This window comes from Mytilus trossulus, chromosome 6 (assembly GCF_036588685.1).
Source record: "Mytilus trossulus isolate FHL-02 chromosome 6, PNRI_Mtr1.1.1.hap1, whole genome shotgun sequence".
Classification (NCBI taxonomy): Eukaryota; Metazoa; Mollusca; class Bivalvia; order Mytilida; family Mytilidae; genus Mytilus; species Mytilus trossulus.
This window is the reverse complement of record NC_086378.1, coordinates 78845394-78861999: the sequence shown is the minus strand read 5'-3', so window position 1 is coordinate 78861999 and position 16606 is coordinate 78845394. Positions and strand designations below refer to the sequence as shown.

At 32.6% G+C, this 16606-nt stretch overlaps 1 protein-coding gene across 4 annotated transcripts in view; it reads right to left on the bottom strand.

Annotated features, from left to right (window-relative positions):
* Positions 1-4496: 4496 nt before the first annotated feature.
* LOC134721940 (hemicentin-1-like) overlaps positions 4497-16606 on the bottom strand; it is a 50008-nt gene continuing 37898 nt past the window's right edge. For all 4 annotated transcript variants that reach the window (XM_063585260.1, XM_063585259.1, XM_063585261.1 and 1 more), the window contains 16 exons: positions 15904-16200; positions 15207-15506; positions 14633-14938; positions 13830-14135; positions 13257-13562; positions 12636-12947; positions 11962-12261; positions 10408-10662; positions 9800-10126; positions 8545-8796; positions 7985-8254; positions 7085-7210; positions 6689-6788; positions 6292-6342; positions 5754-5789; positions 4497-5285 (listed from right to left, as the gene is read on the bottom strand). In XM_063585260.1, coding sequence (XP_063441330.1) covers positions 5033-5285; positions 5754-5789; positions 6292-6342; positions 6689-6788; positions 7085-7210; positions 7985-8254; positions 8545-8796; positions 9800-10126; positions 10408-10662; positions 11962-12261; positions 12636-12947; positions 13257-13562; positions 13830-14135; positions 14633-14938; positions 15207-15506; positions 15904-16200 — 3797 coding nt within the window. In that variant the 3' untranslated portion in view covers positions 4497-5032. The remainder of the gene's footprint in view (positions 5286-5753; positions 5790-6291; positions 6343-6688; positions 6789-7084; positions 7211-7984; positions 8255-8544; positions 8797-9799; positions 10127-10407; positions 10663-11961; positions 12262-12635; positions 12948-13256; positions 13563-13829; positions 14136-14632; positions 14939-15206; positions 15507-15903; positions 16201-16606) is intronic.

Genomic DNA, 16606 nt, shown 5'->3' with positions numbered 1-16606 from the left:
CATCCCTTTTCGGAATAAATAAATTGAATGAATTATTTCTGTATAGATATTATATCAGTTACGAGTGTTTGGATTGTTTAGGCTTTATGATATTGAACTCCTAAAGGTTTTTAATCTTGACACATATTTTGTAAAAAAGTGTTTACGTAATATGTTTCCTAATACCATTTGGCATAAAATTGGATTTGAATTGAGCTGAATTGCCTATATTTATATTCAATCAATAAATTAAGGTTCTTCTTTTCGGTTTAAACACGACTCACTTTCTCTTTAGTGCCTGTTCTGGATACGTAGCTTCCTATAAATCTTAGCAATTGGCTACAAAGAATTTGTTGTATTACATGTAAAGCATTCTCGGGGCAGGTAAATAGAATACAAGTGCAATACATAACAAATAATGTCTTGGTGTTGATTTATATACCTTTAAATACATATAAATTTGCAATAATTGCTATCTTTTCTGCAAATATTCCTCTTGGTCCCGATTAAGATACTTTGCGTTTCAACTTGATAAGGAACACAACAAAAATAGTAAAAGATACGAAACAATTTATCATACCTTTTCATTTTTTTTTACACTAGTATCGGAACCGAAGATGCAATAGTATAGATCTTTTGTCCAAGATTGCAATATCCGTGGATTTGCAATAAACTGGACTCTTGTTGTGTTCACTTATCGCTACACTGACCTTCGGTGCAAGACTTTTGATGGAATGGCGGACCAGTTTAGTATTTGCAATAGCAATCGAAACAGCATGAAATAATTTGTTGTCAATTTAAAAGGCTGTGTTTACAGCAATCGTTCTTCATGACAATCAGAAATACTGAACTGGTAATAATATTAGTGGTGTCCACAACAATTGTTCCGTGACTAACTTGAACACAGATCTCATTGTATGTAGTTCTGGTAGTCAGTAATGGATATAGAATTTGTTCACAACAATTGTTCCGTGACTAACTTGAACACAGATCTTATTGTATATGTCGTTCTGGTAGTCAGTAACGGATATAGGATTTGTTCACCACAATTGTTCCGTGACTAACTTGAACACAGATCTCATTGTATGTAGTTCTGGTAGTCAGTAATGGATATAGAATTTGTTCACAACAATTGTTTCGTGACTAACTTGAACACATATCTTATTGTATATGTCGTTCTGGTAGTCAGTAATGGATAAATGATTTGTTCACAACAATTGTTCCGTGACTAACTTGAACACATATCTCATTGAATGTAGTTCTGGTAGTCAGTAATGGATATAGGATTTGTTCACAACAATTGTTCCGTGACTAACTTGAACACAGATCTCATTGTATGTAGTTCTGGTAGTTAGTAACGGATATAGGATTTGTTCACAACAATTGTTTCGTGACTAACTTGAAAACAGATCTTATTGTATATGTCGTTCTGGTAGTCAGTAATGGATAAATGATTTGTTCACAACAATTGTTTCGTGACTAAATTGAACACAGATCTCATTGTTTGTAGTTCTGGTAGTCAGTAACGGATATAGGATTTGTTCACAACAATTGTTCCGTGACTAACTTGAACACAGATCTCATTGTTTGTAGTTCTGGTAGTCAGTAACGGATATAGGATTTGTTCACAACAATTGTTCCCTGACTAATTTGAACACAGATCTCATTGTTTGTAGTTCTGGTAGTCGGTAACGATTATAGGATTTGTTCATAACAATTGTTTCGTGACTAACTTGAACACAGATCTTATTGTAAATGTCGTTCTGGTAGTCAGTTACGGATATAGGATTTGTTCACAACAATTGTTCTTACATTGTAGTGACTATCTGGAACACAGGTTTTACTGTATATGTTGTTCTGGTAGTCAGTAACGGATATAGGATTTGTTCACACCAATTGTTCTTACGTTGTAGTGACTATCTGGAACACAGGTTTTACTGTATATGTCGTTCTGGTAGTCAGTAACGGATATAGGATGTTTTCACAACAATTGTTCTTAGTGACAAACTGGAACACCTATCTTATTGTATATACCATTCTGTTAGTCAGTAACGAATATAGGATGTATTCATAGCAAGTGTTCTTCATAACAACCAGGAACACTGGTCATATTGTATATGTCGTATAATTTGGTATTCTGTAATGGATAATTGATGTTATCACAACAATTGTTCACCATGACAATCAGGAACACTGATCATATTGTTACTGTAGTTCTGGAAGTCTGCAATAAGGATCAATAAGGTATGTTCCTTGTATTGTTCTTATAAACACAGACAAAAACGAAAAACGACCAACAGACCAACACCAGTATACAAAACAGAACATAAAGGGTAAGCAGATCCTGCTCTACATCTGGCACCCGTCATGTCATCATAAACATATCTATCTTAATATCAAACCTATAAAATGTATTCTGAACAATGTTGAATACTGGATAAACAGTTCATGCTTTATATGTGAGCACCCGTCATGTTACTCATCATAAATATCTAATCTAACCAGTACTGGATACATGGTAACTGCTCCACTAAGTAGTACCTACACTTAATAGATTTTTTTTGTTCAAATAAAAACTTTCTTGATAAAAAGTTCTTTTCAGGAATGTCCACTTAGAACAAGGAAATGACAAGATTGTGGCCTCCACAGTATGATACAAATACGTGGTCATCTGGTTGTTACAAAAAAATCAAAATTGTTTAGACAATATCAGGATCCAAAGAGGACTTCTACCAAAGAAATCACGAAGGAGCAAAGCCTCCATGATATAATATTAACTGCACATTATAGACAGTCTTCCATTGTTTTTTTAAAAATATTATGTGCAACCAAGCCATTATTGTCATTTACAATGTATTCAGTTGTATGAATTACAAATGAGTTGTACCATCTTTTTGGGGAAATTAATGAAAGTTACACAGAAATAATACAGTACCACCAATCAGGTAGTGAAAATGCTGATGTGGACATGAAATGTTATTGATGGATCATTTTGTAGTTTAAACAAGAGTGCACACACTGAAATGTCTCGCACATACCAAATATAGTTATACTATTACTTATAATAAGAGAGAATTCAACATTACAAAAATTCTGAATTTTTTTTCAAGTGTCACTGAACCATGAAAATGAGGTCAAGGACATTGGACATGTGACTGACGGAAACTTCATAACATGAGGCATCTATATACAAAGTATGAAGCATTTAGGTCTTTCACCTTCTAAAATATAAACCTTTTAAGAAGTGAGCTAACACCGCCCCCGCCGCCGGATCACTATCCATATGTCGAGCTTTCTGCAACAAAAGTATCAGGCTCGACAATAAAAATCTTTTACATCATCACATATAGTTTAGTTTGCTTTCCAATTCTTTTCATGGATTGACAGATACTTTCAGCACTAAGTTGGCTACCACAGACCATCAGTCATGTGCAGGATTCTATCTCACAACCTCTGTGGCGACAGGTTTATAGTGATACAATAGTTGGGACTTTTAAGTCACCACCTCAGCCACTGAGCACCATCCCAACCATTTTGAACAAAGTGCCTCTGTAGAGTCTTTTGTGGACCAAATTTGAGATTGTCATTCACTAAATTTAATAAAGTTTACCCTTGCTGGCAAAGATTACCATTACCAATGTAAGAAATTAAAACTAAAATGAAATACTTATTCTAGCCTATGTAACAATCAAATGTGACAATGCAACCATAATGTAAAAAGAAATAGGTGGTAAATACCAAAGGGAAATCCAAATCGTATCCGTCGAAACAAAACTGACAAAGCCATGACAAAACAAAATATCCTCAAACATTATATAGAAAACTAAACACTGTCCTTAATATGAACTTTGATGGATAGTTATCTCATTGGCTATCATACCTGTTTTTTTGTACTGTACGCTTAAGTTGGATTGTTTGTACTATATATACTAATAATTGGGATGCGAAAAGATAATAGTACAGGGAAAAGTGGCAGGCCATAATGTAGGTAAAACAAGAATGTGTCCATAGTACACGGATGCCCCACTCGCACTATCATTTTACATGTTCACTGGACCATAAAATTGGGGTCAATACTTTAATTTGGCATTAAAATTAGAAAGATCATATCATAGTTAACATGTGTACTAAGTTTCAAGTTGATAGGACTTCAACTTCATCAAAAACTACCTCGACCAAAAACTTTTAACCAGAGCTTCACACTATCTTTTGCTTTGTTCAGTGGACCATGAAATTAGGGTCAATACTTTAATTTGACATTAAAATTAAAAAGTACATATCATCGGGAACATGTGTACTAAGTTTCAAATTGATTTGACTTCAACTTCATCAAAAACTACCTCAACCAAAAACTTTTAACCTGAAGCAGGACGACTGAACGGACGAACGAACGAACGAACGAAAGAATGGACGAAAGGAGGCACAGACCAGAAAACATAATGCCCCACCTACGATCTACTATCGTAGGTGGGGCATAAAAATAGCTTGAATAGATGGTAGAAAATAGTCTAAACAAATTGTTAGGTGATATACGTTTTATTTTCTGTTGTAAAATTATGATTTTATATAAATTTATGTGCGAATAGAAAAATATAACAATCTACAATTGCATATATAACAATTTTGATTTTCATGTAAACTTTTGATGAAAAAAATAATATTGAAAAAGTTTATAACAAAATATATCTATACAAAATGGATTTCAAAATAACAAGTGTCATAAATTAACAAATGTATATCTCTGCTATTATAAATGGAACAGGAGCAAAACCAGTTAATATTATGCACATTCACATGGTGATGAAGTACTAAATAATCTACGCAATGTTAATTTGTCTCCAAACTTTTGCATACTATTCCTTTCAATTACAGCAGTGTAAATCGGATTCATTATTAGTACCTATTTATATGAGATTCTAGCACTATATTACACATGTCCTTTGCTCGAAATGAAAAATCTTCCAAAGATACCTTGGTAAATTCATTACAACTCTGAACCTAAATTACATTATGTATAATGAAAAATTTTGTTAAGGTCCTAGATATAACTTATTTACTCGGCTTCAAAGTACATTTCAGGTCCAGTGATGATTTCATCGCCTTTACGAGAACCCCGGACTGATCCGACAACTCTTTCTTCCAGATAGATTTCATTATCAGCAGCAAGGTCTTGTCCGTACATCCTGTTCTTCTTACTCTTCTTCTTCTTCTTTTGTTTACGGTACTCTTCATCATCATAAGTAGCTTCTACGACTGGCAAGTAATAAGGGCGTTGTTGAGTGCTCATGTATCTATAACTGTCATCTCTGTAAAAAAAAAGACAAGTGTCACTAATCTAGTTCTCAGATAAAGCTATGAATTAAGCAAAATGACAACTTTATCAATTTTCCTAAATATTGGTGAACCACACATTCAAATATTCAATGAAATATAAATGAATATAGGTTGATATGGAGAATTTGTCAAAACCACAAAATCAAATATTAATGAAAATTCAAGTTTTTCTAAATCCAAGTAAATAAATGATTCTAACGTATTCAAATTTCAAATTGATCTTCAAGAAAGTTCAGTAAGGATGAGGTAAAATGGGTCTTTCATAGTTTAATCAATCTAAATTAGGCTCTGTATAGAAAACTGTACTTTGACCTATAATGGTTTACTTTTATAAATTGTGACTTGGATGAAGAGTTGTCTCATTGACATTCATACAACATCTTTTTATATCTAACTTAAATGATACAACAGCAAAATAGTTATTTTATAATATTACTTACACATAGCCTATTCTTGGTACTTCCCGTACAGATTCCCTAAAAATATAAAAATTAGAAATTTTATCTCAATGTTTATCATAAAGTATTAATAATTGACCAAATTACAATCTAAAAAAAATATATAAATAATACGAGTTTATATAACACTGTTTACAAGAAAGTATAAACATTTGATTGAACAAATTACAATCTAAAAAATAATACCATCTCTTATATATTAAATTCTTTCATGGCATGTATAAATTATTAAAAAACAAGAACATAGTACATAGATGCCCCACTCAACTCATTTTCTATGTTCAGTGGACTGTGAAATTGGGGTAAAAACTCCAATTTGGCATTAAAATTAGAAAGATCATATCATCATGATCATAGGGAACATGTGTACTAAGTTTCAAGTTGATTGGACTTCAACTTTATCAAAATCTACCTTGACCAAAAACTTAAACCTGGAGACTGAGGAACAAAAGGATACCCACACCAGAAAATATACTATTGTAGGTGGGGCATACAAATAATAAAAAGACTGATAACTTACATATAACTGATTCTTGGCTGAACCTCTCTAACTGATACAACAGATGGCTCTCTGTAAAATAAATATATATGAATCATATATATATATATAACAAACCATTTCATTAAATATAAAGTTCAATCAAATAGGAAAATAAATATATCAATGAATCAAATATATCTTCTAATTGAATATAAATTTTATTTTTAAAATATCAAATGTAAAATATAGGAGTTAAATAGATCATGTAACTTTAATACATTACAATATTTCATTTTCTTATAAATTAATGTCTTTCAGAATCTTATCCATTGATCTTTCAGCATATGAATAGCTGCTAAACTCTATTTAACACAAAACAGCATTATTTATCTCCCAACTGACACTTCAAAATATTAAATTCAAAATTCATTCTTACTTCACAACTGGAATAGTTTCTGTTCTATAAGGCATTTCTGTTCTAATAACTTCACGTTCAATATAACGTTCTTTCTTTTCCCGCTTACGACCGCAACATCCTAAATGAAGAAAAACATATTTCAAATTAGTTAAAAATAAACAAAACTGCAAAAATATTAACTCAAAAATGGCAAGTTCATAATAAAGTGACAAACGTTTCTAGATTTGTATACCATCAGTTGTGCATACCAACATGACAATAGCTTAATGCACTTCAATTCTTTAGCATCTTGTAAATTTAAATAAAATAAAAATCAAGTTTTCCTTAAAAAGTAATGAGTAAATGAATTTTAAGAAAATGTCAAACAAATTTGTCAATATTTAGCAAAACAAAGAATCTGGTTGTCTTGGTTACCTTGTACAACACAGCAGACAATGATGATAACAATAAGTAGGATACCAAACAGAACAGCCAGACAGATAGCAGCAATCTCTCCTCCTGTCAAACCAGCAGATACAGTTGTTTCAACTATCCTTGGAGCTGTAAAACAATTAAATTTTATTGAATATTTAGAGTTGTCTCCCATTATAGATCAAAATAATTGCATTTATCTCCCTTGACACAATTGAATACCTTTAGAAATCAAATTTTGAAACACTTATAAAAAGATATTTTTTTATTTTTATCAGTCTCAAATATATATGGAGCTATTGAACAATTGCATTTCATTGAATAATTTTATTTGTCTCGCATTATTTATACAAATAAATGCATGCATCTCCTTTCAAACAATTGGGCAATAATGTTAGAACTGAAATTCAATAGAAATAATGCAAACATGAATATAAACTTTAAAAGTGTCTCAAGTATATGTAAAGCTGTAAAATGAATACACTTTATTTATCATGTTGAGTTGTCTCCCATTATATAACACCAAGAATTGAGAAAAAAAAACTTATCTCCCTTGACATAATTGAGGAATAGCTTTTAAGATTTTTTTTTCTTCTTTTACATGCTTGAATTTTAAATATCTAACTAGATTTTTTTGAAATTTCATACTGATTTTGTTTTTAAAAGAAAACTTTCCATTTAAATAACTTTATAGTACTTAACAAAATTTTCATAAAAATATTATTTATCATTTTGTGAAATCTCATGTCTTATTTGATTTTGATGTGGAAACAAAATCATATCTTTTTATGTATTATAAGTGAATTTAATGTGTACAAGTTTTTGTATGTAGATTTATTGTGTATACATTTTAGGCAAGGATTTATTGTGTACATAATTATGTTAACGGACCACAGGACATACCTGGGGTCAGACCAGCAGCAAGTTCAACTGTAAAATCAATCTCCGCTGACTGTCCAACTTCATTGAAGGCAATGCAGGTGTATTTTCCAACATCAGCTGTGCTGTCCATGTCGACTAAGTAATTTTTCTCATTGAAGTCCAAGTCAAATCCATTGTATTTCCACTCCCAATGTGTAGATGATGGATTAGCTAATGTATTACATCTCAAAGTTACAGCATTATTTAAAGCAGGATTGAAACTGGCTTGATCTACTGCACTAATTGGAGCATCTGAAAAACATCAACATATTTAATTTTCATTCATTTTTTTTATTAATAAACAACCCGATATGAACCCTTACAATTTTCAGCATTCAAAAAAGTATAATAATGAACGAACACAAAACATAAGAACATTGTAAAATGTTCATATGTAAATAATGTAATTCAGAAATAATGCAAGAATAATGATTTTTGAAAAAAAACATTCTTACTAGTGAGAAAACAAGTGTCTGAAGTAAACCTCTCATGCAGCTGATAGCTAAAACCTATTCATTATCTACACAGGATTAAGAACTTACATTTGACATCAACATCTACAGTGGCCTGTCTACTTCCCACAACATTAGTAGCTTTACATGTGTGTAATCCATCATTGTTATTGTAAGCGGCATTGCTGATTGTAAGAACAGGGCCTTCATGTATCTTGATATCTTTGTAGTACCATTCATACAAAGGTGATGGGTCACCATCGGCTTCACATGTCAAGGTGTATCCATTGCCTTCTTCAATGGTCACTTGGGATGGTCTTATTCTTATGAATGATGGGGCAGCTGAAAGGAGATTAAAATGTTGTCAAAATAAAAATAAATGATGCTATAAAAAGATTTCATGACCTAAATATTTTAAACAAGTGAAACTGTGAGCTACTGCTCACTGATGATACCCCCGCCGCAAGTGGATAATATTAATAGTGTAAAAATATGCAAGTGTTCGGTAAACAGGAAGTTGTCAAGTGATCAATCTGAAAACGCATCACACGGTATAGGTGACTTATATAAATCCTGAAACCAAATTTCAGAAATCCTTGTATTGTAGTTCCTGAGAAAAATGTGACAAAAATTTTCAACTTGGCTATCATGTGTAAAATCATACAAGTGTTCGGTAAACAGGAAGTTGTCAAGTGATCAATCTGAAAACGCATCACACATTATAGCTGACTTAGATAAACCCTGAAACCAAATTTCAGAAATCCTTGTATTGTAGTTCCTGAGAAAAATGTGACGAAAATTTTCAACTTGGCTATCAAGTGTAAAATCATACAAGTGTTCGGCTAACAGGAAGTTGTCAAGTGATCAATCTGAAAACGCATCACACGGTATAGCTGACTTAGATAAACCCTGAAACCAAATTTCAGAAATCCTTGTATTGTAGTTCCTGAGAAAAATGTGACGAAAATTTTCAACTTGGCTATCATGTGTAAAATCTTACAAGTGTTCGGTAAACAGGAAGTCTATGAATGATGAATCTGAAAACGCATCACACGGTATGGCTGACATATATAAATGTTCATACCAAATTACAGAAAGGGTGGATGTGTAGTTCCTGAGAAAAATGTGATGAAAGTTTCATGGGACAGACTGACAGACAGAGGTAAAACAGTATACCCCCCCCTTTTTTAAAGCGGGGGTATAAAAATTCATAACAGGATTTAAACTAACTTTTTAGCCATGTGGTGGTGTACTATCTTTCAGATTGCTTTGTACTCAAATAACAATTTTTAAACATTTATGTACATGCATTTTAGTGTTAAATAGTAACTAAATACCAACATACCATTTGTGTCAATATTCAAAGTGACGTAATTAGATTCTCCTAGTCCGATGATGTTTGAAGCTGAACATCTGTATGATCCTGCGTCAGTTCTGTCCAAATTGTAAATCGTCAAACTTGGGCTGTTCAAATTAGCACCTTGATACTTGTTACCATCAATTTCAATGAGTTTGGTGTTTCCAGAGTTTGTGCCGGCTACTGGGTTGTATTTGGTCCAGAACACGCTGGTAGCTGCTGGGTTGGACATATAAGAACATGGGATGTTGATGGATTGTCTCCCCTGTCCGTCAAATGCAGATGTTGTTGCGGAAATTACAACAACTGGTGCATCTGTAAAATAATAAATAATATTTTAATGCATAGATAACTTTTATAGGAAATTAAGTTTGACTTAACAGTAGGCACATAACAATTCTACCAGGGTATTATAAAATTTTAGATTCAATGTATAACCAAAAGACAAACTCAACTTAATCGGAATAAATCAAAAACTCATCTGGAATGTTTCCAAGATGTAAAGGTACAATTATTCACATTGAAAAAGTTCTACAAAAACTACCACAAATTCTGGGCAAAGTCAAACAACTGGTTTACAAACAAAAAGTACATACATTGGACATCAACAATAGTTGTAGCTTCCATAGATCCATAGTTGTTAGAGGCTCTACAGGTGTAGGTTCCTAGGGCTGTCCTTGGAGCATTGTTGATCTCTAAGATATTGCCAGTCTTTATGACGGTAATGGATCCCTCTTTGGTCCATGTGTAAATAATGGATGGACTTCCCTGGGCCAAGCATGTGGCTGTGATAGTTTGTCCTGCCTCAATCACAATCTTTGTTGGGTTGATGGTAATACCTGATGGTGGATCTGTAAGAGAAATTTGTTTATTTTGTTACTCAAATTTCTTTTAACGCATTTAAAACAAGTGAAACTGTGAGCTACTGCTCACTGATGATACCCCCGCCGCAAGTGGATAATATAAATAGTGTAAAAATATGCAAGTGTTGGTAAACCGGAAGTTGTCGAGTGATGAATCTGAAAACTCATCACACGGTATAGCTGACTTATATAAATCCTGAAACCAAATTTCAGAAATCCTTGTATTGTAGTTCCTGAGAAAAATGTGACGAAAATTTTCAACTTGGCTATCATGTGTAAAATCATACAAGTGTTCGGTAAACAGGAAATTGTCAAGTGATCGATCTGAAAATGCATCACATGGTATAGCTGACTTAGATAAACCCTGAAACCAAATTTAAGAAATCCTTGTATTGTAGTTCCTGAGAAAAATGCGACGAAAAATATTCATGGGACGGACAGACTGACTGACAGACTGACGGAAGGACAGACAGAGGTAAAACAGTATACCCCCCCCTTTTTTAAAGTGGGGGTATAACTATAATGGTTAATAAATAAACTGAATGTTTTAACAATATGATATCAATACTAGGTTCATGTATAAGGCATGAATGTAAAAAGCAGAAAACAGGTAATCTATTTTCACGACTTTGATGGTAAGAAGAAACAAAATCTTGAACTTAAAATTTAGAGGGTCCCTTAATTCATTAATTTCACTTGACTTAAATTTTTTGAAAATTTTCCAGGAATTCCTTCACAAAAAGATGTTGTATGATTGTTAATGAGACAAGTCTCTACCATAGTCCAAATGATGAAGAAGTTAGCAACATTAAAGCACTGTATGGCATTCAACAACACGCAAACCAACACATCATAGCAAGCTCCCAAAATTACAAAATATAAATCAATTTAAAAGAGAATCATTCTTAATTTCTTAAAATAAACAGACTGGTAGCAATAAGCGGGTCATTACTATTAGGAGCATTTGTCATGGTTAAGTGCCCAGTTTACTATAACAATTCTTTACAAAATAATTCAATCTTGCTAGATATGTTCTTGAAAATGGAAAAGTTGCTATACTTTTTGGAACTTTTGGATTATAGCTCTTCATTTTTTATATATGCTTTGGATTTCAAATATTTTGGCCACGAGCATCACTGAAGAGACATGTATTGTCGAAATGCGCATCTGGTGCAACAAAATTGGTACCGTTGATTTTATTAATCTCTTTATATAAATCAAGTCTACTGCATTTACTACATGTAAGTATATCATTACATCGGGTAGTATCTTATCAATTGAACATACCTCCAATAATATCAAGATAGACCTGGTTACTAGATCCTGTGCCTACATCATTACGTGCTTGACAAATGTAATTTCCTTCATCGTCCTGTTCAACGGGATTAATGGTCAATGAGGGATTGGTAGTGGTACCACCGCTGAGTCGGTTGTTGTTAACGATATCTATTGGTGTAGGTTGGTTGTTGATATACTTAGCCCATGTTACATCAATAGCTGCTGGGTTTGAAACAATGGTACATGTAATGATGACGGAGCTGCCAACACGTGCAGATTGTACAGTACTTGCTGTGACGGTTGGCACATCTGAAATAAAAATGTTTCATGCAATTATTCTGATATTGGTAAATAAAATCTTTTCATTTATTTATTTTAATTCTAATGTAGGAAGTTCTGTCAAAAAAAAACCATGTTGCAGGTAATTTAATAGAGGTTTGAAATTTTCTGTCAGTTGAAGACTTGAAATTTTTCAGAATGAAAATAAATGTGATGTTATTTGCTTAAACATTCTCAGTAAAGCAAGATATTTCCAGGTTGTTCCAAGATATATATTAGAACGATCTTTTATCAAATTCAATTTACTTAGATATATATGAAAGCTACAATGTGTTGCAATTGCCTTTTTATAATTCATAATCAATAATTTTATTATTTACAGAAAATAAAGCAGTTATACATACTTCCGACAATATTGAGGAAAGCTTGTGAACTTTGACCTGTTCCAACAAGATTTGTAGCATGACAAATGTAAGTGCCTTGGTCGCTGTTGTCAGAATTGTATATGATCAAAGATGGTGAAACTACACTGCCTCCTCCATATTTTGTTGAAAGGCTGCCACCAATTGTAATGGTTTCTTCAGTGTTACCAGAAGTCTGACGGGTCCAGTAGACAGTGGTATGAGTTGGGTTAGAGATTACAGAGCAATCAATGGTAACAGTGTTTCCAATGTTGACTGTGTATGTTGTCTGACTGATTCTAACGGTGGGTGGACCTATTAATAAAGAGTTCGCATATAATTAAAACTGTTTTTTTAGTTTCCTTTTAACAATCATTTTAATTGCATATAGCAATTACTTCAAAAGTAAAATTCATAGACAATTCATATTGAATTAATAATGAAAATTTCAGAAAATGCCTAGAAAAAGAACTAATATAAAAGTGCTGTTTTGTCATATTTAGCTTTATAGTCTTGCTTTGAATTTTTTTCTCAAATATTCACAGTTATCTACAGCAATGTTATAACCCTAATTTTAGAAAATCGTATTCATAAAGTCGCATGAACATTTGAATATAAACTTACTGCCAAGAACATTGAGAGGTCCTTGGTTACTCCTTCCAGTACCAACTGAGTTGGCTGCGAAACAAACATAATTAGCGATGTCTCCACTTCCGATATTCCTAATGGTAAGATCTGGATTGGCAACGGTAGATCCTGAATATTTAGCGGTATTAGACACATCAATGGTGGTAGGTGTCTCTCCGGTCACAATTTTTTGCCAGTAAACAGAAGTGTAGGTAGGGTTGGAAGAAATAATACATCCCAGTGTTGCATCATCACCGTAGCTTGCAGAGAATGAGGTCTGTGAGAGGGTGACACTAGGTACACCTAAAATAAATTTATATTCAATTTAAAACTTTTCTAAAACTAATCCCAAATACAACATGTCTTCAATAATACTCATGTCAAATTATTTGCATAAAAATTAAAACCATACATTTTAGCATGTAAATAAGAGTTCACATAAGTAAAAGTAGCAAAATTTTGCTCAAATCAATTTTAACAGCCTAAAAACTAAAGCCTTTGTAATTTTCCCGCCTTTTTTTTATTTTAAAGGTCAACCTGTAAATACTATGAGGTTAAAGTTCAACTTACTTCCTGCTACAGCTACAACGACCTGTGTACTCTGACCAGTTCCTACACTGTTTGAAGCATAACATACGTATGTTCCTTGGTCACCAAAAGCAGCATTGTTGATGATTAAAGATGGAGCTCCTACAGTTGATCCGTCATATTTGCCATTACTGTTGAGAACATTAATATTAGAAGTGGTTCCACCAACGATCTTTCTCCAGTAGACCTGGGTGTGGAGGGGATCAGCTACAACACTACATTGAACTGTTACAGAATCACCAATGTTGACAGAGTAAGCCAATGGAGAGGCAGTTACAACGGGGATGTCTACAATGATATATTAAAATGAAATTATTTTAATTCATATTTTTTGTTATGGTTGATGAATAAAGTTATGAATCAAAACCACTATTAAAAAAAAAAAACAATTATTCTGACAAATTGCAGCATTCAAAGAAATTTGAATTGTAGAGCTGAAAGCAATACTTTGCTGTAGACTTAAAAGCTTTTTAAATATTATTATCAAACAGATATTAAATACATTTTTTGTAGTACAAAGACTCTAAGAATGACTGCACTGTAATAAATAAATATAAAGTATTCCCTTTTTGATATCTAAATTGTTTCTATCTAAAGTTATATCTAACAAATTGTAAAAAAAAATTGCAAACATCAATAGGTGGCTAGTGCAATATTAAGATCAGTCCTTTTAAAGTCCTGGAACTCAATTGATATACGAAATGCAAGTTACTTTAATTTCATCTTATACTCATTCTATCATGTAGAATGGAGCAGGAAGTACCCACAGTATTGATGTTACTTACTTCCTACAACATCAAGGCTAGTGGCAGTACTGATTCCTGTTCCAATAGCATTGGTCACTTTACAGATGTAACTAGCCTGGTCAGACTCCTCAGCAGAGTTGACGATCAAAGATGGAGAAGAGACTGATGAGCCACCATATTTGTTATTGAGATTAGTGAGGACTATATCTGAAGTTTGTCCGTTAACGACTTTCTCCCATGATACGGATGTAGCAGCTGGGTTGGCACTATACTGACATTCCAGTGTGACTGATGCTCCACGGTTTACGGTGTAATTTGGGACTGGTACATTTACTGTTGGGATACCTTTAAAAATATACAGTAAACTTCATTAAAACAGCAATAGAAATAAAAATATTAAATAATAATAATCACACATTAATAAATTTTCAAACACCCTGAATGTCCTAAATTATTATTTAAAGATTTGCTTCACCACCCCCATCCCCCCCGCCAAAAAAAAATAAAAAAGAAAAAGAAAAAAAAAATATGTTTAATACCAGCTAGAGAAATATATACTATAAATCTCACTTTTTCAAAAAAGATAAATAGAATATGTTTTTTTTTAACATACTTCCAACAACATCCAAGAAAGTCTGTTGACTTTGTCCAGTTCCTACACTGTTGCTAGCCATACAAATGTAGTATCCTTCATCAGCAGCTGCAGCATTACTGACCACTAGAGATGGAGAATCGACCCTACTTCCAGAGTAATGACCACTGTTCATGTCTACGTTGACAGCATTATTGTTGATAATTCTTTGCCACATAACAACGGTGGCAGCAGGGTTGGCAGACACAGTACACTGTAGTGTGATGGGGTTACCAATGTTGACAGAGTAACTTGTGGACAAGACAGTTACTACTGGGATACCTGAAAAAATAAAACATAAACATGGTGTTTTGTGATCAATTAAAAAAGATGGTTCAAAATGTTATATTCTCAGAAAGATTAGCTTGTAATTATGCAGTTTAAAATATGGCACTTTGGACATGCAATGTTTAATGACATGGTAAATAAAGTTTACTGAGACTTGTGGATTAATTGTTTATACGTAATGTCCAGTGGCAATTATTTCATTACAATTCAGGAATAATACTAAAACTCAATTCTATTATATAGGTTTACAAACTATTTCCAAGTTAACCAAACTGTTTTCAATGATTCTAAAGTTTCAAAAAGTTATAATTACGAATATTTTCTTGTACATACAAGGAAAAAGGTATATAATAAAAATATATCTACATAAAGCATAATTAAAAGAACTTACTTCCAACAACATTCAAGTATGTCTGTGCACTTGATCCTGATCCTACACTGTTGGTAGCATAACATACATAATATCCAACATCGCTAGCGACAGCACTGGTAATAGTGATTGATGGATTGTTGACGGTTGAGCCAGTGATACGACCAGCAGTATTAAGTTGGGTGGGTTGTCCATTGACTATCTTTCTCCATGTGACACTTGTGTGTGCAGGGTTGGCATCAATGGTACATCCTATAGTGAGGTCGTTTCCGACAATAACACTGTATTGTGGTTGAGGAATGGTGACAACAGGGAGACCTGAATAAAATAACACATTGGGATAGTATGATGTCAAAAAGAAAAGTGTGTGGCAATCCTCCATTGCTTTTCATTTTCTTTTTTTTCAAATTTTAAAAATGGTCATGCTTATTCTATGTACATATTCATAATTATTTTTTGCTTTTCATTTTCTTTTTTTCAAATTTCAAAAATGGTCGTGCTTATTTTATGTGCATCATAATTATTTTTTAACAACTTTTTCAAGAAATATAAAACTTAAACATATTTCAATTTCAAAATGTTGTCCAAGTCGACTACAAATGTGCATACATTTATTATAATTAATGAAATTGATTCACAAATACTCAATTAGAAGAGAACAATTTAAACTTATTTTCAAGTACATCTTAGTATGCCTAAACTTAATAAATTTTAAGTGTTGACA